General features: G+C 38.0%; 1 protein-coding gene across 3 annotated transcripts in view; it reads right to left on the reverse strand.

Annotated features, from left to right (window-relative positions):
* LOC120475868 (POU domain, class 6, transcription factor 2) overlaps window positions 1-21,214 on the reverse strand; it is a 137,008-nt gene that overhangs the window by 25,152 nt on the left and 90,642 nt on the right. For 2 of the 3 annotated variants that reach the window (XM_039666655.2, XM_039666656.2), the window contains one exon: window positions 5,000-5,137. In XM_039666655.2, the coding sequence (XP_039522589.2) occupies window positions 5,000-5,137 (138 nt within the window). Of the gene's footprint in view, window positions 1-4,999; window positions 5,138-9,516; window positions 9,592-21,214 lie in introns of all 3 variants that reach the window. The other variant, XM_089125813.1, reaches the window with a different exon arrangement.

Raw genomic sequence — 21,214 nt, forward strand, 5'->3', positions numbered from 1 at the left:
TTCCTACTCATTTGATGCTAAGCAGGAAAAAAAAAAGTTTCTTTTCCTTCTAAAAGACAAATGACTAGACTTGACAGTGGACTGTTTTACCAAATACTGCTGTAATGTCTGCTGATGTGATGTCAGTCAAATATGCAGATTGCTATCTACACTCTTAGAAAAAAGGGTTCATTGGGGTTCCATATATGAGTTCTTTACTCAACTCCAAAGAACTTTATATGCTAATAAAAGGTTCTATAATGACAAGAAAAGGCCTCTTTGGAACCTCTTTATAGGCTATTTTTCATTCATATATTACACTATTCTGGAACATTTTGTAGTTGTAATTAAATTATTGTTTATTAAACTGTTGTAACTTAATATCACATTTTAATCATGCTGATTTTTTAGAGGAGAAAAACTGAAATGGCACTCTTCGTGTGATATTGATTAATCACATAAAATGATATAAATATATACATTTTCTAACCCCCATTTCTTGAATTTTGTGATCATTCTCATGGATTCATAAACACATTTTAGGGTCTTGATGTTCGTCAATAATATGAAATATTTAATCCGGAAAGGACAAAACAAATGATAATGAATGAACCCAACACGTTTCATATAGAACCTTTTTTCCTAAAGGGTTCTTATTATTGAACCCTTAAAAGGGGTTCTGTACAGAACCTTTTAGGGGTTCCAAATATGTAGCGCTGATAGAACCTTTTAAGGTTCTATAATGTACATTTTCTAATATTTTTTTCTTCTTCGCACAAACATTTTGATATTTAAAGTGAACAGAACGCCAACAATAAAAAGTCCAATAAAGTCCATAGATAACGCCATCAGTTCATACTGCCATACAAGTGGATGCAATGAGACCTGTATGTTCATGTGACGTTTGGCATAAATCTATTATTTGGCAAATAAATCATACAGTGAGACATATCAGGCTAAGTAATAAACACGCTTGGATGTGTGGTATGTGTAATAGCACAACTTACTTCCGCATTCTGTAAAACAGATCGCATCACTTCCGGTTCAGGTCTTTTGTATGTGCTTCATGAATTTTTTTGCGGTTTTACTCAAAAGGAGCGAGCAAAGACTAGCATAACCAATGTCCCTCACATGTCCAGATTGATATTTGAACATTTTATATTTTTTTTCTTAACAGTAACGTTTAGATATTTAAATGGAATAAAACGCCAATAACAAAGTGAACTAGGTAGGTTAGCTGATTACCTTAAAAATCCATAGATATCGTAGTCAGTTCTTACGGCCGTTAACACTTTCTCTGACAAGCGGATGCGATGAGACCCGTTTTCCGGTTTGGTCACGTGACGCACGGCATAAAGCCTATTCTAAGAGACAGTAACATTTCCTATTTATTTCCTTCAAATGTTATCATTAAAGGAATAGTTCACTTCAAAATGAAAATTCTGTCATCATTTACTCGCCCTCAAGTTGTTTCAAACCTGTATGAGTTTCTTTCTTCTGCTGATCACAAAGGAAGATATTTGAAGAATGTCAGTAATCAAAAAGTTGATGTCGCATATGCGCATTTTTCCTACAATGGAAGTCAATGGGGTTCTTTGACTGTCTGGTTACCGACAGTCTTCAAAATACCATCCTTTGTGTTCAGCGGAAGAAAGAAATTCATACAGGTTTGAAACAACTATTCCTTTAACGCTCAATCGTCCACAAACATAATGCGCATCCTTTTCTAAGACCCAAACGAGGTGATATTCAGCTGTGTGGCAGCTGAGGGAAAACTCTGCTACTTATAGACTATGCTCAAAGCAACACGGCCACAATTGTGTTCAAAATCTTTTTATCAGGCCAATATTAACGCCTACGAGCTAAATCAACACCCTATCCGCACAAAGAGCGCTTCAGTCTAAAACAACACATTGCCTCATCCCTTTACTCCAACCTTTTCCTTTTTCTTCTTCTTTTTTTGGGTCTGTGGCAGCATCTGCTGTTCCCCTGGCCACGTCTGCGGCCTGTATTAGTATCATTTTAATGGTAAAAGCAAAAGAAGGGCAGGGGACGAGGCTCAGAAGGGTGGTGGGTGTTTTAGCAGGCTCAAACTGAATAATGTGCCTCAGTAATAAGGTCGAGAGCAGAGCCCGTAGCCTTGGGCTTTGACCGTCTCAGTGACCTGATTATGTCAGCCAGTGTCAGCCGCCACGACACTACAAACACAGCGCATCCCATCAACGGCATCGCCATGCCAATACGTCCAGCCAAGCCCTGCAGGCACTTTCAGTATAGACAAGGCCGTACCAGTTTGTTAGGTAACATCTACCATACACATGCACACACTTGAGTGTCAATTTATCATCCACTGAAGTACACAATGTCAGTGTTTAGAACTGTGCATTAATCTTTAGAATATTTATCAAAAGTTATACCTGAACACAATAGTTCTTAACCCTTTGTTATTTCATGTGGTGACCCAACAATAGTCGCAAAATGGAAATAAATATAATTGGTAATACCCTTGTCATATCGTATATACACTCTCAGACAAAAAGGTAGAAAAGCTGTCACTGTACCTTTTCAAAAGGTAAACTTTTGTCCATTTTAGGTGCCAATATGTACATTTTAAGTAATATGTAAAATGTAGGTGCTAATATGTACATTTTAGGTGTTAATATGTACATTTAGGTGCTAATAATTACATTTTAGGTGCTAATATGCTAATTTCAGGAGCTAATGTGTCCATTTTAGGTCCTAATGGACATTTGAAGTGTTAATATGTACATTTTAGGTGCTAATATGTCCATTTCATGAGCTAATATGTAAACTTTAGGTGTTCAGTACATTTTAGGTACTAATATGTACATTTTAGGTGTTAATTTTAGGTGCTACTAAGGTACCAATATGCAGCCTTTGGGTACAAAAGTGTTCCTTTTGAAAAGATACAGCCCCAGTGACAGCTTTTGTAACTTTTTTTCTGAGAGTGTATGTTTGTATGGACAGGTTGATGGCCAATTTCGCTGGTACTTGTGACCAAGTGACAATAAAGTTCATTTCATTCCAATAATGTTTCATTAGGTAAGATTTGTTAACTTATGTAAGCTTGTATCCGGCACAGAATAAAACTTTTTAGATAAGTGATAAGTGAGATAAGTGACTTTATATTTTACAATTGTGAGTTTCCATCTCACAATTCAGTTTTTTTTTTCTCAGAATTGCGAGATATAAGGTCAGAATAGCGTGTTATAAAGTAAAAATTATGAGACATAAACTCACAATTGCCTATTATATAGTCAGAATTTCCAACTCGCAATTATGAGATAAAAAGTCGCAATCATTGTTGATTTTTATTTTTTTAAATTCTTTAAAAAAACGTTTTATTAATTCTGACTTTTTTGTGAGTTTATGTCTCACAAGTCTGACTTTATAACACGCTATTGCGACTTTATATCATGCAATTCTGACTTTACATCTCCCAATTGCGTGTTATTAAAAAAATTGTCATGCAATTTGGAGAGAAACTACTATCTAATATCTAAACTAATAAAACAACTCACTAATATTAACAAATGAGACCTTCTTGTAAAATGTTCTCATATAATAATAATAATAATAATAATAAAAAAGATAAAAAAAACATACATATTTAAATATGTCAAAATTTTATAATAATTAAAATTAAATAAAAATTTATAAAATAACACATTTTATATGCAGTATATGGTTGGTAATATTTTTGTTGTTTTTGAAAGAAGACTTTTATGCTCACCAAAACTGCATGTATTTGAATAAAAATACAGTAAGGAACAGTAATATTGTCAAATATTATTCCAATTTAAAATAACTGATTCCCATTTCAATATCTTTTAGAAATTAATTTATTCCTTTGATGCAAATCTGAATTGTCAGCATCATTACTCCAGTCTTCAGTGTCATATCATCCTTATGCTGATTTGGTGCTCAAGAAATACAGTATTTCTTCTTATTTTCAATGTTGAAAACAGTTGTGCCGATTAATATTTTTATGGAAACCATGATATATTATATATATATATATATATATATATATATATATATATATATATATATATATATAAAAAATCAACAACAAAAATCGCACTGAACGCAATCTTTTGAGTGGCAGTGTATATTAAATAAATTTGTGTGTACTAAACGTATCTTTTACACATATATCTGCGTAATGTGGCCTGTTTGTACTAGGTTATAGATGAGTATGATTTACAATTCAATCAATCATTTACCTTTAACGTCAACCACAAAAGATATGGAGACCATTTTCTCCTCCCCGTTAAAAGTTGATAAGCCGATTTATTGTGCTGCCGTCACTGTGCACATGGTTCCTTTTACATATAAAATGTCATTAGATTTTTTTTTTATTACATTTACAGCCAAAACTGTTAAAAGCACCCATAAAGCCTTCAATAAGAGTGGGTCGGCTACATAAAGTGGCCCCCAGCATGCAATTTCTCAAATAATGCTTTCCATCGTACAGAAGAGAAAGTGTCAATGCGAGGAGGGGAATGATGAGACAAGGGTTAAGGTAAATAATGCTGTTTGTAGCGTGAAAGGGCACATTGGCTATACAATCTTTCCTTTAATATGGGAGCGGTGCGCACCTGCGATAAGATGATTCATTAGATAGTGCCCTGGTCTGACAAGCCTCATCGTTCAAGCCTCTGGATACTGATGGAACAATTCTGCAGCCGGCTCCGTAAATATGACAAGGTCAGCATTTTATCCCCTGCACTCCCACACTGTCGTCCCATTTAAACAAAACGCCCCTCTCTGGCTCGCTCTAACATGGCTAAAGACGGGGCACGGAGGTCAGTACTGAAGAGTGGATTTAGATATCGGAGTTACATTACACTAATAACGAATATCACGTTCACACCACTTCAGAACACTTCTCCATATCTACTTGTACTTCGTCTTATAGTTCTATGATTTATGTGGCTTATATGTGCATTTCATGTGGGCATAATCTTTTAAATGTGCGGTTTGTTTATGCACGTACCTGTCCTTGTGCATTGGTGACTAGTTGTCCAGTGACCCCCTGCAGACCGGAGAGAGCATTCCCAAACACCTGTGACCCGGCAATTGAACCCATCGCTGCTGCCGCGGCAACCGCTGCCTGACTGGCCAGAGGGTTGAGCTAAGGAAGAGAACACAGAATGATAAACTAATGATTTGACAAATTGATTACAGTCAGAATTCTCCTATTGGTCACAGTCAGTGACTCTCCTATTCGAACTCGTTCATCAAAATGAATGAATCTTTTCCTGAGTCAATTCATTCATTTCGTTCGTTGAATGAACCAAATGACACGAAAAAAGATTCGTTCATTTTGAGTTCTAAACATTTTAAATGAGCGATCGGTTCGCTTGATAAGACCCTTATTCATCGTCTGATATCGTTTAAAGCCCTTTGAACAGTTTGCAGTTTGCACTGAAACTGTCTTTTGGACTATGAACCGTTTGGTTCCTATTGAAGTCCGTTATATGGAGAAAAATCCTGGAATGTTTTCATCAAAAACCTTAATTTCTTTTCGACTGAAGAAAGAATGATATGGAAATATTGGATGACCTGGGGGTGACTAAATTATCAGCAAAAGTTTTTTTAAAGGTGAACTACTCCTTTACCTCTCAAAACATCTAGACATTACTTCTACTTCTACATTATAGATCTCTTAACCAGTTCTCCAGTTCTCTAAGATAGCTTAGAGGTTTATCTCATGAAGCATCATTTGCCAAGCCTTCATAGACAGAGCACAACTCAGTGTTACAAAATTTGACAATGGAAGAACAACAAGGAAACAAACAGGGTCAACAGCCGGAAAGAAGAACAGAGGCAGAGAGGAAGAGGAATAAGAGGACAAAATTGAAGACATGTTTCTGATTAAATGAGGGCCACTTGTGGACAGTGTTCTCATTAATTCAAAAATTCTCAACCAGACACCAGCTTCTGGCAGCGTTTCTGAGGAAATTCCTCATGAGCAATGTCCTCCAGTTCAGTAATGTTCTTGTGTTTGTCTGCTCCAACTGCCTTCTTCATATCCCAATAGTTTTCTAGGGGTTCAAGTCAGGTTTCTGTGATGGCTACTGTAGAATCTTCCAGGACTTAGTCTGCAACAAAGCATCGGTGGAATCTGAGGTATGCTTGGGATCATTGTCCTGTTGGAAGGTCCAATGACGTCCAAGCTTCAGCTTCCACACCGACAGCATGACGTTTTCTCCAAGGATTTCTTGATACTTCAAGGAATCCATCTCGCTTTCCAAACGCTTCAGGTTTCCAGTGCCAGAGGACGCAAAGCAACCCCAGAGCCCCACCATGCTTAACAGACATAGTGTTCTTTTAACATGATTCATTCTTCTTACTCCACACGTAATGATGATCCATAGGGCTGAAAAGTTCCTTTTTGATTAGAGTTTTCTTTCATCGCTCCATAGAACAGAATCCCCAAACCTGGGATTATTTATCTGATTTTGAGCAAATTGGAGTTGACTTTTCTTTGCGTTTGGGTCTTGGAGTTCTGGCATGCGTTTCCTATGTGCTTTACTGTGCAAGCTGAAGCCTCTGCCTGTTGTCACCAAATCTTGCTGCAGGTCTTTTGCAAGGGTTTTTCTGAACCTGCCTTGTCAGAAATCGGTTTGCAGCCGTTGATAGTTTCATTTTTCTGGCCCATCCAGGTAGTGTAACCACTGTTCCTTTAACTTTTGCCTTTAATATTTCATGTGTTTTAGCTCAAGAAAACCTGGTGCAACTAATGAAGCCCTTGATTAGTTGCATCAGGTGTGCTTGAGACAACACTTGTTTTGCAAATTTGTGCTATTGTGAGGGATTCTATTCAGGGGGTTGAATAATTTTGAGACTGCAGTAGTCATGTGTTAAGGGATACTCCACTTTTTTTTGGAAATAGGCTCATTTTACAACTCCCCCAGATTTAAACAGTCAAATTTTACCTTTTTCAAATCCATTCAGCCGATTTTCTGATTTTTAGAGGAATCTCTTTAACCAGGCAGTTTCAATGAGAGTCAATGAGACCAGAAACTGTCTGGTTACTGATATTCTTCTAAATATCGGAAAATCGGCTGAATGGATTCGAAAATGGTAAAACTCAACTGTTTAACTCTGGGGGAGTTGTAAAGTGAGCCTATTTCCAAAAAAAAAAAAAAGTGGAGTATCCCTTTAAGCGATTTCAATTACTTATAATTGAGTGGATGGATGGATGGATGGATGGATGGATAGATGGATAGATGGATAGATAGATAGATAGATAGATAGATAGATAGATAGATAGATAGATAGATAGATAGATAGATAGATAGATAGATAGATAGATAGATAGATAGATAGATAGATAGATAGATAGATAGATAGATAGATAGATAGGGCAGACAGGCAAACTTTTACTCTTTTTTTAAACTCTCATCTCATGTTGATAACACACACAAGCACACATACAAACGCACAGCTGAATAAATCAAGCTAACCTCCTAATAAGCCGGGTGAATGCAGTGCTTATTTGGTTGCAGGGCTGCAGAATACAGGCTTATTAGGTTCTTTAAGTAGATCAAGAGCTCACGCAGGACTGCACACAGAGTCCCCAATTACTCATCACTATGAGGCAGTAATGGAAACAGCACTGAGAGCAGACGTAGGAGAGCAGGCGTGGTGACAGCAGACAGAAAGAGTAAAAAAAACTGCATAACCTAATGGCAGTCAACAGTGATATAGACAGCAGGTTATTTCTGAAATCAAATTGCTATTCTTTTTTGACAAGTTCTGAGTTTGCTTTTGCTACGAATCACAAAGCGTATAATCCCAAAAGATGCTGTCAGAACAAGAGTTCACAGGTGTGCGGTGATGATATTTTTGATGCCACTGCGCCTTAAAGGGAGAATTCACACTTAATTAAAATTACATCATTTATTCCCCTTAACAGCGACTTTCTTCTGTGGAACATCAACAAAAAATTTGTAATAATAAAGTGGGTGAAGCTTTAAGCTTTAAAAAGGACACACACTACCATTCAAAAGTTTCCTATGCTCACTAATGCTGCATGTAACTGATTAAAATAACTGTTTTCTATTTTACAATGTAAATTATACCTGTAATGGCAAAGCTGAATTTTCAGCATCAATACTTTTCAGGGTCACATAATCATTCAGAAATCACTCTAATATGCTGATGGTGCTCAAGAAAAAGCTCAATTGTCAATGTTGAAAACAGCCTAATATATTTGTGGAAACTGTGATATTTTTTATTTTTTTTTTTGGATTTTTATTTATTTATTTATTTTTTCAATTTAATGCATCCTTGCTAAAAAAAGCATTAATTTCTTTACAAAAATCTTACTGACCCCCCATGTTGATAAGAGTTTATGAATGAAGTAGCATTTCACGAATGATTTGTTCTTTTTTGGAACAAAATTGTCAATGAATGTCATTGCGAATCATCATTTATTTACATGCTATGTAAAAGCATGACCAGAACATTCTATTCTATTTCCTTTTTATTTCTTAGAGAAAGAAGATTCGGAATGACACAAGGGTGAGTAAACGATGCCATAATTTTGATTTTGGGGTGAACTAAAGAAGTATCAGGAGGAACTAAAGAAGTATCCATCTCTAACAAATATTTAGCCTACATTCGTGTCTCCTCTGTCCGCAGTCCGCACCCCCCATCTCTCAGCAGGGGCCATTCAGCTTTGTTAAAGTGAGAGCATTCAGCTGCCATTCATCTTTCATCTTATCACACCATCATATATTACCAGGCTCTGAAATCAAATGATGAGAAAATACCACGGAGCGATCAATACTTTTTCATTGACAGTAAAGGTTAAGCACATTAAGAATGACACCGCATTTGTCTTATGAAATCATATTTCATGTTGGTGGCCTAAAATTGGCTGAGATTGATACTATGTCCCCTGGACTGAAAGTCACCCTTTTTTATCACTAATCACAGAAATCGCCTCTTTGTGGCCGGCATTTCTTTGTCCTTCTGCAAAAGTCAAGTGCCGGTTGATAATATCAGCGACCCAAAATGTTAAGGGCAACGATTTTAGCTCCTCAATGCCTCACCATGTGGCTATTGTGAGCGGTAAAAGCTCTCAAAGACTTCAGGACATTTCAGCCTTTCATCTTTAGCATTTGTCAAGAGATTTGCAAATGATTCTTCTGCATGCAGAGGCAACATGGAGATGTTACTTAAAAACAAATACGCTCAGCCTTTTTTTTATCCTTGTGCATTAGTATAATTTCAAACTGCTTGTGATTTCCTTGCAGAGTAACCCAGTGACACAGTGAGTGCTTATGCTGTTAAACAGAAAAGGAGAATAGCTTTGTGATTGCAGGAAAGGTGCCTGTGTAGAGAGCATCTTATCTTGGGCTAACATCTTCAGATAATAAAAACATGTATTTCTGAGAGGGGCGAGATGCAGAGAGAAAGCGCACGAGAGAGAGAGAGAGAGAGAGATGGACAAGGATGGCAATATCAAGCAGGGATTGAAATCATAGATAATCCTCTCACCCTATCTGAGGGCAAACACTCTCTCTTTCTTTCCCCTTCCCTCTCACTTTGACGGAGAAGATGAAACACGTTCTCCTGGAATGATAAGAAGTCCAATGAATTACATCAGCTTATAGATATAGGATCATCTTTAGTGATCCACTGACATCTGAATCTGCTTTAGTTCATTTCCAAGCTTAACTTAAAAGGAAAGGCAAACATTGTTTCCGAGCAAGTATCTTAAAGGTGTACACCCTGTCCCAAATATGGTCTCATGCACATAAACATCAAACTAAGATCTATTTTTTTTTTTTGTATTCTTATAAAAAAAATCGGTAGCTGCTGATATTGAATACTTCTAATAGTGCATGTTCATTTATTTTTATTTTTACATTTTGATTATCTTTGTCATTTTCTAACACTCACAGTTAAATGCAATCTTTAGCAAATGAATATACATTTTCATACTGTACTTTATAATGCTGTGAATTTATAATTGTTAGCTCTTTTTTTCCCTTTTATTTAGACAAAACAGCATCCTTTTGAATATTGGTCAGTTATCGGGGCTATATTTTGTTTTACATTAACAGTGTAGACAGTACTGGTAATCACTATACATAGGTTAAGGTTAGGTTTAGGGTTACTACCTAGCTATAACCCAGTTATTGTAAATTGCTATTGTTATTGTAAAAAGTAGCTAACAAGCCGTTTTCGGTCATAGCATATATTGGTATGAGACAGAATCTTTATAATTTTCAGTTTGAGGATATGTACACCTTAATGTACACCAAAATAATGCAATCAATGATCTTAAAGGAGAAGTTCACTTAAAAAAAAAAAAAAAAAAAAAAAACTTTTGTTGATAATTTACTCATCCCCATGTCATTCAAGATGTCCACGTCTTTCTTTCTTCAGTTGAAAAGAAATTAAGGTTTTTGATGAAAACATTCCAGGATTTTCTCCATTTAATGGACACATAAAGACCCTTATTCATCGTCTGGTGTCGTTTAAAGCCCTTTGAAGCTGCACCGAAACTCTCATTTGGACCTTGAACCATTTGGTTCCCAATGAAGTCCATTATCTGGAGAAAATCCTGGAATGTTTTCATCAAAAAACATAATTTCTTTTCGACTGAAGAGAGAAAGACACGGACATATTGGATGACATGGGGGTGAGTAAATTATCAGCAAAAGTTTTGAACTACTCCTTTAAGGTTATTTATCTAAGAACCTAAGCAGGTCAAGTAAATACAAAAAAGAGCCTAGACTGTCATTTTTATATTTTGGCATATATGGAGAAAAGTCCAGTTATTGTTTACCATTTCGATCAATAGCATTTAAGCCCATTATAAAACACTCAGCAGCACAGCGGGGCAGATAAAGACTCTGTTACTGGTGGGGCAGCAGGAAGGAGACATGGAGAATGTGCGGATTGCAGGGGATTGCAGTGTTTGTCATCTAAACAGGTGATTTTCCGGCAGGCTGCCTCCACTTGGAGCCATGTGGGGAGGCAGGAAACTGTGTTACTGCTCCACTATTTGTGTTGATTGTATCTTTTGTGTGTGGATCTAAACAGCTGGCATCCTTTTTATAGAAAAACAGCAGGTAAACCTCTGAGTAAATGTGAAAAAAACGCCTGCTCTTTCACACTATCACTTTTTCTCCTCTTGGAGAGGTGCAGGTTAAAGTTGAAGGGGTTTGAGGAGAGGATCTAATGAACAATGTTGAGGAAGCTACTCTGAAACTGTAGCTTACCAAGATACAGACTTATCATAATTTAATTCATTCATCAAGCTACCCTTTTGAAAATGTATGTCGCTGCAATCCTCAGCTACTAGCGATGAGTAACTAACTACATTAAACCTAAAGTATTTAAGGTACAAAAAATGTATCACAGCTCCCATAAAAGTATGAAGCAGCACATTTGCTTATCATTGTTTTGAACATTGATGATAAATTATAAGAAATGTTTACTGAGCACCGAATCATCATATCAGAATCATAGTTGCCAAGTCCACTTGTTGTAAGCCATCTTCGGCTTGTTTTTGTTTCTTTGAGGGGAAAATGAAGGGGCTGAAAAGTTTACACGTCTTATGAGTTTTGAGAACAATTAAATCACATTTAAAGGAGAACTCCGGTCAGTTTTAACATTGAGCTAATTTTTTTAGTACATTTGGAGTGCTGTCAGTACAGACAAAAACGACAAAAATGTTCTAAACCTGCTTTTAGCCTCTTAACATCCTTGATTTGTCATTACGAGTGCACAGCCATGTGATTGGTGTTATTAAGAGTGACCACGGTCAATCTGACTGCAGTAGATGTGAAAGATATGAATAAAAATGATGTTATTTCAGCCAGCTCACATACCTGTATTTACTTCCTGTTTTTGGTCGAAGTCCACAATAGTCGATTGTCGATTTCGCGCGCGCGATCATTGGTGTTCAGCATCTGATTCGGATGAACTATCCATTTGAGCTGATATTTTCAGAACACCACACAGCGTCATCGGCTGACAGCTGACAGTCTGAGTCTCTGTTACTTAGTTAATAATGATCGCGTGCTCAAACTCGACAATCGACTACAGTGGACTTCGACCGAAAACAGGAAGTAAATACAGGTATGTGAGCTGGCTGAATTAACATCATTTTTATGATCTTTCACATCTACTGCAGTCAGGTTGACCGTGCTCACTCTTAATAACACCAATCACATGGCTGTGCACTCATAATGACAAATCAAGGATGTTAAGACGCTAAAAGCAGGTTTAGAACATGCCCCATTGAAGTCAACAGGGTGCAAATTTTAAAAAGAGGATAACACGGTGTAGGTAACACCAATTTTTGTCGTTTTTGTCTGTACTGACAGCACTCCAAATGTACAAAAAAAAAAAAAAAGAGCTCAATGTTAAAATTGACCGGAGTTCTCCTTTAAATAAATATCCATATTCATATACAGAAAAAAATGCTGTACATATATGAAATTGTAGCGTTTAGAAAGAAAGAAAGAAAGAAAGAAAGAAAGAAAGAAAGAAAGAAAGAAAGAAAGAAAGAAAGAAAGAAAGAAAGAAAGAAAGAAAGAAAGAAAGAAAGAAAGAAAGAAAGAAAGAAAGAAAGAAAGAAAGACCCTTCTCACAGGTTTTGCGCCTCATGGCAAAGTGGGTGAGTACATTTTAAACTCTATTAAGTTCTGCAAGGCCCGCAATGGCCGTTTGACCAGCGGGGTCATATGGAGCAACAACCCATGTAATCTCCTGAACAAGGGGAAAAAACAGCTTGCTGTTACCATGGCAAGGGACTTCTGGACATCAAAGTGAGGCAAGAGTTCATTTTCCGCCCGTTCCGTTCAGACTGCAAATTTAGACTTAATCTCTTTCTCTGCTAATACAATAGGAAGAGGCAGGCCTCAAGGGAAAGACTCCTGCCAACACTATAAGTACAAACAGAGCTAAAAAACCATCTCTAAAGATGAAAAAAAGAGCTTAAAAAAGTATTTTGGCAGGATGTTTTCACAGAATGTAACTTTAACAAATGTATTTTTCTTAACTGACTGCCAAACGTTTTTTTTAAACCTCAAAATTTTATAAGATTTAAAGGGATACTCCACTTTAAAAAAAATTAAAAATAGGCTCATTTTACAACTCCCTCAGAGTTAAACAGTTGAGTTTTACCGTTTTCGAATGTATTCAGATGATTTTCTTATATTTAGAAGAATATCAGTAACCAGACAGTTTCTGGTCTCAATGACTTCCATAGTAGGAAAAAAAATATACTTTGGAAGTCAATGAGACTTCAATGAAACTGTCTGGTTACTGATATTCCTCTAAAAATCAGAAAATCAGCTGAATACATTCGAAAACGGTAAAACTCGACGACTGCTTAACTCTGAGGGAATTGTAAAATGAGCCTATTTCCAAAAAAAGTGGAGTATCCCTTAAAGTCTGAAATTTTTGTATGTGTTTTTTCATATTAGTTATTCAGTGGCTCTGAATTGTCAAAACACCATTCAAACTCCATTCAAACTGCTTGCTACGGATGCAAAAAACGCAGAAAATCGAACCCGATTCGATTTTTTTTTAAGACGGACGAAAGTTTCGGAGGCAGTGTGCAAGCGTGATTGACATAACGTGAGGTCGTATTTATTTTTTAATACATTTTTGGATGCAAATTCCGGACTCAGTGTGCAAGGGCCTTTGCTGTATGCTTAAAAGAAAAGAAAAAAATGCTTTAAAAAGTTAGGGGGAAAAAAGGGTTTATTCTTAATTCAAGATATATTATATAAAGTATAGTGTATTTACATAGGTTTTTACTTGAAAACAAAAACATTGATTAAGAATCTTTTTTTTGTTCAATGTGCAGATTTACTTTGTCATTTAAATGGGACAAGAGACAATGGCTCCAGTGTCTGGACAGATCTGACAAGGACTGTTATTACACATCTGAAAAGGCGAAAGAAAATTGTTTTGCATCATAGCAATTCCTAAGACGATCACACCTCTGTTTTACCCTTTTTTTCTTCTCTCCCTTTCTCTCCCTGTCTCTCTTTTTTTCCCATTATAGAGAGAGGACATAATCAGAAGTGACACATCTGAGCATGCTCACAGTCTCCCAAGCGTCACATCCAGACCTTATGCTACCTCCTTCCAAAAAAAAAAAAAACCTCTCTCTTTCTCCCACGTTCCCCAGCCTGGAGCCTCCCCTCTGCCCGGGTACATAAAAACACCATTAGACTGTCCCAAACACCTCAGTTCCCCTGTTGGACCCCTGGAGCACATCACCTGCCATCTCCTCTGGACTCTCCTCACACTACCAACGCTACTTACAGAGCCCCATTTCACCTGCCCATTGACAAATAAATAAATAGCTGAGAGAAAAACAGAAATATACCGACTCGAGGGAAGAATAGGTGAGAGAGTAAAAAGAAAAACAGGAATGAAGAGACATGCGATGTTAAAAAGTTGAAAAAAGCTAAGCTGGCAGTCTTGGGTCAGCCCTCCCATGATGCACTGCGCTGGCGGCATAAAGGGCCTCATCTTCTGACGGACATAAGGGCTGTTTAAAAGGCTGCACTTCATCAGATAAAAAGCACAAATGTTGGTAAAAGAGGGGGCAAAAGGGGTCACGTTTAACGGCCTGGAATGCAAATGACAGAGGAACTAGGAAGGAAATGAATGACAAATGTACCTATAAAGGTGTGATGGACTGCCCGGTGCTGGCCGTCAATCATGCGACTCATTAACTCAAGCATAATTAACTGCTTTTGGTGTCATTATATTAAATTCTGCTTCCATAACGGTGGCCCTCAAAATCCATAGAGTAATTTTAAGCCATTAGTCATTCTTGCTCTATTTTCGCTGCAAAGAGGCAGGCCTCTCCAGTACAGTTTAAACAAATGTACATTTTATTTATCCATTAACTTACAAATTCCATCTTTTATCTTTTTTCCTGTTGAAAAATTACCTGCATGTTTTGGCCACATTTCCATGTGATTTATTAAAGAATGTGTTTGCTGCAATACTAAAGTTCCGAGCAAAACTGCTGACTGCAGCGTTACACATATAGCACTGATATTTCCATAAAGAAGAAGAGATCCGAACAGTGCAGCAGGACCATCAGTTTTGCGAAAAGTTAATATTACATTTCCCGTTGGCCACCAGAGACAAGGTCTCTATCAGATTTCCTATGATGAAAAAATGATAAAAAAAAATAATAAAACCATCAAATGCAAAATGATCAATGGTTGTTTGTCTTAAAATGACTGAGAGCAAAATATTGCATGTCTTAATCTAAGCGGAAAATATGGAACAGCACGTCTCTTTCTGAGGTAACTTCAACTATTTTAATTCATCATGTCAAATTCTCCTCTCCGGCATTTGAACAGAATGCCATCTCTTTTCACTTGCTGTTGTTTGACATACAGATCCGCATTTGAATGACTTTAATATTGGCTTAATCAATGGCTGGTGATCTTTTGATGGCCTCTATTCAATAAAGGCCAACGTCAGCTGTGTGCGAGTTTCATAACTAGAATAATGGTAAATGATTACTCCTCCACATGGCGTCTCAGAGTGAGCCGAGCTAATGAAGAGAAATGGTTGGGTTTGGAGCTGGGGCTGCCAGCTGCCATTTGAGAACTCGGAGCACCGAGATTAATGGTATCTGAGCAGGGTTCTGTGGCTATGATGTGGTCAGAGGTCTGATCGATAATACACACACACAAACCTAACCCACTCATCCTTTTATACGCACACACACATGCAAATAGACTCAACCAAACCTTAACACAAACACTCATCCCTAAGTGGAATGATGAATTGACAACATTTGGACACAACATTGATCAGAAACTTCCCAGTGTTTCTCTGGGCAGTTTAAAAAGGTGCTGAATGATATTAAAAAAGTGTTTTCTGCAGCCACACCATTATCCTGTGTTAATAACACAGTAATACATTTTTTGATGAACAGTACGCAGTGGAGTTGTAGAAGAAAAAAAAACATATCAGAATGGGGCCCAGGACAGAACCTTGAGGATTACCCCAGACATTTATTAACAGAGAGGGAAAAAGAGGTACTGGCGCTATTTTTAGACTGCCAGATTTTCTACAGATGTGTTTTTGAAAGTCTGGACAGCAAAAATACAAAACAAAAACAAAACATTAAATCTAGAGATGCAAATATACTACATTTTCCCACCAATACCAATAGCCAATTATTCACAATAGTGATTATTCACATTTATTCACAATTATTCACAAAAGTGTCACTTCACATTTAAGTAATCATAACCTGCAAGTGACAACTAATTGTAAACTTTCAAATTGTCATTGTACAAAGACTTACTTGATAATTTTAGATCCACATGTCTAAAGGTGGAGCTCTTATAAACTGTAATTCCTTGACGCCAGTGCTGCCTTTTTTTCTGAAAATAATCCCTCATTTTGAGTAAATAAAAAGTTGCTTTGCTTTCAGCACTCAGATTTTCCTCACTGGCTGCATCACATGCTTTATAATTATTCATACCAAATGCAGTACTACTTTTGATGGGCAATAGTCTTATTTTCTGCTTCAGTCACCAGTGCACATTTGTATTTTCATATAGTGGGAGTTTCGTTATGTAAGGCAATTTTCTGCCTTCTTAAGGAGGGCTGTCTATTGGGCTGCATTAATGAGTGAGTGACAGAGTGTGTGTGTGTATGTGTGTGAGAGAGAGAGAGAGAGGGGGGGGAATAGGAAGGAAGATTAGAAAAAGCTAAGAGCGAGAAAATAGACCATAGAGGTCATGGATGAAGCAAGTGAGGAAAAGAAAAATGAGAACAGGACAGAAGTTAGATATTTCTTTGCAATATAAGATGTGAACTTCCAATTACACAGTTAACTTGAGTAATTAACAAAACACTACTAGTAAATCAAATAATCATAATAATCATCCTATAATAGGGGTATTACTTTATTTTATTTTATTTTTACTTTTAACTGTTTTTATTTATATTGATTGCATTTACTGAATGAGCACTGTGCCGACTACTGTACTTCATTCTATTTTTGATACTGTATTTTATTTTTATTATGATGATTTTTTTTATTCTAAACCGTTTTAATTATTCTGATTTCTTTTGATTATTTTAATTTCTTCCATGTAAAGCACTTTGAATTGCCACTGTGTATGAAATGTGCTATATAAATAAACTTGCCTTGCCTTGCCTATAACCCTAATTACACACTCTTTAAGCAGCCGGTTGTACTATGTTACAAGCATTTTAAAATGTCAATTTGAAACACTAGAACACGATTTTATTCTGTAATATGCAGAGTGACTCAACTTTATCCAGTCATAATTTATTGGATTTTGAAAAGTGCTGACAAGCTGTGAATTGTGGAGAGTTGCAACCAGTGTTGGAGAAAGTTACTTTTAAAAGTAATGTGTTACAATATTGCATTACAACCTAAAGAAAAGTAACTAAGGCCGTTAGTTACTTTTTATTGAAAGTAATGTTACGTTAATTTTGCATTACTTTTTATAACCTGGATTGGGCTTGCTTGTATGTTCCCTTTCAAGGGAACTCAAGCTGCGGCAAGACGCTGTGGGAATGCCCCTGCGTGATTGCGTCGTGAAGCACGTGTATAATCAGTCCAATGGAGAGACAAAACGTCATAGGCGGGTGACGTCATTGACCAGGAAACTATAAAGCACACCTGAAAACAGACAAGCGCTCTGTGTGATCTTGCATCTGGTCTATTTATTGTTTCTTTGTCCACAGGCATATATATACTGAATATAGTATATATATATATATATATATATATATATATATATATATACACACACTGCCATTTCGTTTGTTCCCTGATGGTTTGTTCGGTTTTCCCTATCGGTTCACCATTACAGGGCCGAAGTGGCTGTTCGACCAATACTAGAGGCCAGACTTGAGAGATTGGTCCCCTTAGTAGAGTAGAGTAAGCAACTGCCAGATATATCTCATTGGGTCCTTCTCACTATAGAAAAGAGTTTGAGAATTCAGTTCGGTTCTTATCCACCCATATTTCTAGGGGTCCTCCCTATGGTGGTGGACCCTGACCAGGCTCTGGTTATGTTATCATTCCTGGGAAGCGACTCTCTGAGGAGAGTCGCAGCGCCGGCAGTTCGGTTGTTCCCTGCCGGATCACTGTTATTTGGCACCGAAGTGGCTTTTCGACCAATACCGGAGGCCAGTCTTGAGAGATTAGTCCCCTTAGTAGATTTTCTGGCAGCATGCAAGCTACTGTCAAATATATCTTGGGTCCTGCTTACTATAGAAATAGTTTCAGAATTCAGTTTGGTTCTTCTGCCTAGATTTCTAGGGGTTCTCCCTACGTGGTGGACCCGAGCAAGCTCTGGTTATGGAGCAAGAAGTTCAGACTCTTCTGCGAAAGGAGGCTATAGAAAGGGTTCCTGCTTTCCTGCTTCCCCAGAAGGGAGCCAGGGGTTTACAGCCGTTACTTCATTGTTCCAAAGAAGGATGGATGCTTACATTCAAACAGATTGTGTCACAGAATCAGAATCAGGACTGGTCTGTCACAATAGATTGAAGGACGCATCCTTCCATGTAGCCATCCGTCCTCCACACAGGAAGTCCCTGAGGTTCGCTTGATAGTGTACCAATAACGAGTTCTTCTCTTCGGCCTAGGTAAAACTAGGCCAGTCACTTACTGCGAAACAGTTTCAGAGACTGGTGGGTCTCTCTCATGGCACCTGTGTCCAACGTAATAACTTCTGGCCTCCTGTACATGAGACCCCTGCAGTGGTGGCACAGGACCCAAGGGGTTTTCTCCGGGGGGAAATCCGTTTTGCATGATCAAGGTCACGCGGCGATGCCTACATTCCTTGGTCATGTGGAACAAACCTTGGTTCCACGCCCAAGGCCCAGTGCTGGGGGCTTCTTGTTCACATGTAGCTATCGACGGATGCTTCCCTCACAGGTTGGGGGGCGATCATGAGTGGTCACTCGGCAAAAGGTGGGCAGGACCATCTACTTTCTTGGCACATAAGTCAGCTAGAAATTATGGCATTGTTTCAATCTCTCTCAAGCACTTCCTGCCAGACCTGAGAGGTCACCATGTGCTTGTCTGCATACATAATCCAGGAGCAGACATCCTCTCGAGGCAGGGGCCCAGGCCCGGAGAATGGAGACTCCACCCCGATGTGGTGGAGCTCCTATGAAAAACTTTGGTCGAGCAGAAGTAGACCTTTTCGCATCTTAAAGAAAACACACTGTCCACTATGGTTCTCACTCAGTCAGCCAGCCAGCTCCTCTGGGGCTGGACGCTATGATGCAGACATGGCCGAGGTCACGTCTGCACACTTTTTCCCCGATCTCTCTGCTCTAGGGAGTTCTGGAAAGAGTTCGCCGGGACGAGGCCCATCTTCTGTTATTATCCCATTTTAGTCTCCTCTAGAGATTCCGCTCAGGGGGGACTTTTTCTCTTAGTTAAGTGGGTTGATCCTTTTCCCCGCCCAGAGTTGTGGAAACTTTGGGTTGGCCTCTGAGGGGGCCCAGCTCATAAGTTCAGGTCTCTCAACTGAGGTTGTTGAGACCATCCTCAACTCCAGAGCTCCCTCCAACAAGGAAACTCTACACCTTGAAAGGAAATTGTTCACTTCCTGGTGCAGAGAGCACCAGCTGGACCCAGTTATCTGCCCTGTGGTTGCAGTGCTGGAGTCCCTGCAGGAGCGTTTCTCAGCAGGTCTATCCCCCTCCACACTAAAGGTGTACATGGCGGCCTTAGCTGCTTACCACGTCCCTTTAAGTGGTGTATTCTTGGGGAGACACCCTGTAGTACGTTTCCTTCGCGGCAATGTGAGGCGCGTGACCAAGATACTAGGAGTATGGCTGCCTAAAAGACAATGTCTTGGATCTAGGCTCGACTCTGAGGTCTAGGGTGCTTGCTTGTTAGTGTGCGTAATGACTTAACACAGAACAGGCATTTGATATTATGCCGTAGTGGGTATAGTGTTCCCACAGCGTCTCGACACAGCTCGATTTCCCTTGTAAGGGAACGACTCAGGTTACGACTGTAACCCTGGTTCCCTGAGAGGGAACAAGACGCTGCATCGCTCTGCCATACTCCCTGCATGCCTGTGATGCTTAGGCCTATCAGAAGCTAGTGCAGTCTGTTTTCAGGTGTGCTTTCTAGTTTCCTGGTCAATAATGTCGATGACATCTCACCTCTCCTTTGGACTGATTATACACGGGCTTCACGAAGCAATTACACAGGGGCGTTCCCACAGCGTCTCGATGCAGCGCGTCAACCCCTCTCAGGGAACCAGAGTTACAGTCATAACCCGAGATGTTTTTTAATAGTAAGTTCTATTATTGGCTAATGTAAAGACCCTTTCACACCAAAAGTGAAATAAATAAGCTTCAGACTGAAGGAAATAAAAATTCACACCTGTACAGTAGAGGATGTGGCTCAAACAAAACTTTCAGCTGTGCTGCCTTTCTGGGGTGTGTCCCCCAAAAGCATTGTTAATCAACTATGGTCGTAAGTGTTGTTGTTATCAGCATAGTTCAATGAGACTATGTTTCAGGAAACCTTGGTTTTAACTAAGCATCACAAATTTGTGTGGTAGGAAAAACGGCTCTCTACCATTGGTTAGAAGCACACTTTCTTGTTTGCATTACTTTAGGACTTAATACATCCTTATATTGAGCAAAATACTTAAGATGACAATTATTACTATATCTTTCATTTAAAAAAAAAATGTAATATTTTTTTTTTACGTCTTTTAGTTTGCCAAGCACTGTTTTTGAAAAGTGTGCATGTGAATACGTGCTCAAGTACGTAAGGAGCCTATGATTGAATCTGGAAAAATTAGAAATAGCCCATGGAACTTTATTAAGCCATGTCCGTAATATATAACAAAAAAATATGGCATTAATTCAATCTCAATTTAATTAGTTAAAAGTGGTTATTACTCCACCACCTGTGTGAAATTATTAAAAAGAGACAGACATGGTTGAATGACAAATTTGTGACAATATAGTTTGAAAAATTTTATATATCTTTTAAATATGTTAAAAAAGAACAGTTCTTTTAAATTGTAACAATATTTGTTACAGTTTTAATAATTGTATAATTGTTAATAATTATATTAAATAAGTATTTTTATCATATAAATGCAACTTTGACATAAAAAAAAATACCAACCACAAACTTTTGAACGGTTGTCTAAATTTGATAATTTTT

Source organism: Pimephales promelas, chromosome 22 (assembly GCF_988280905.1).
Source record: "Pimephales promelas chromosome 22, fPimPro1.hap1.1, whole genome shotgun sequence".
Taxonomy (NCBI): Eukaryota; Metazoa; Chordata; class Actinopteri; order Cypriniformes; family Leuciscidae; genus Pimephales; species Pimephales promelas.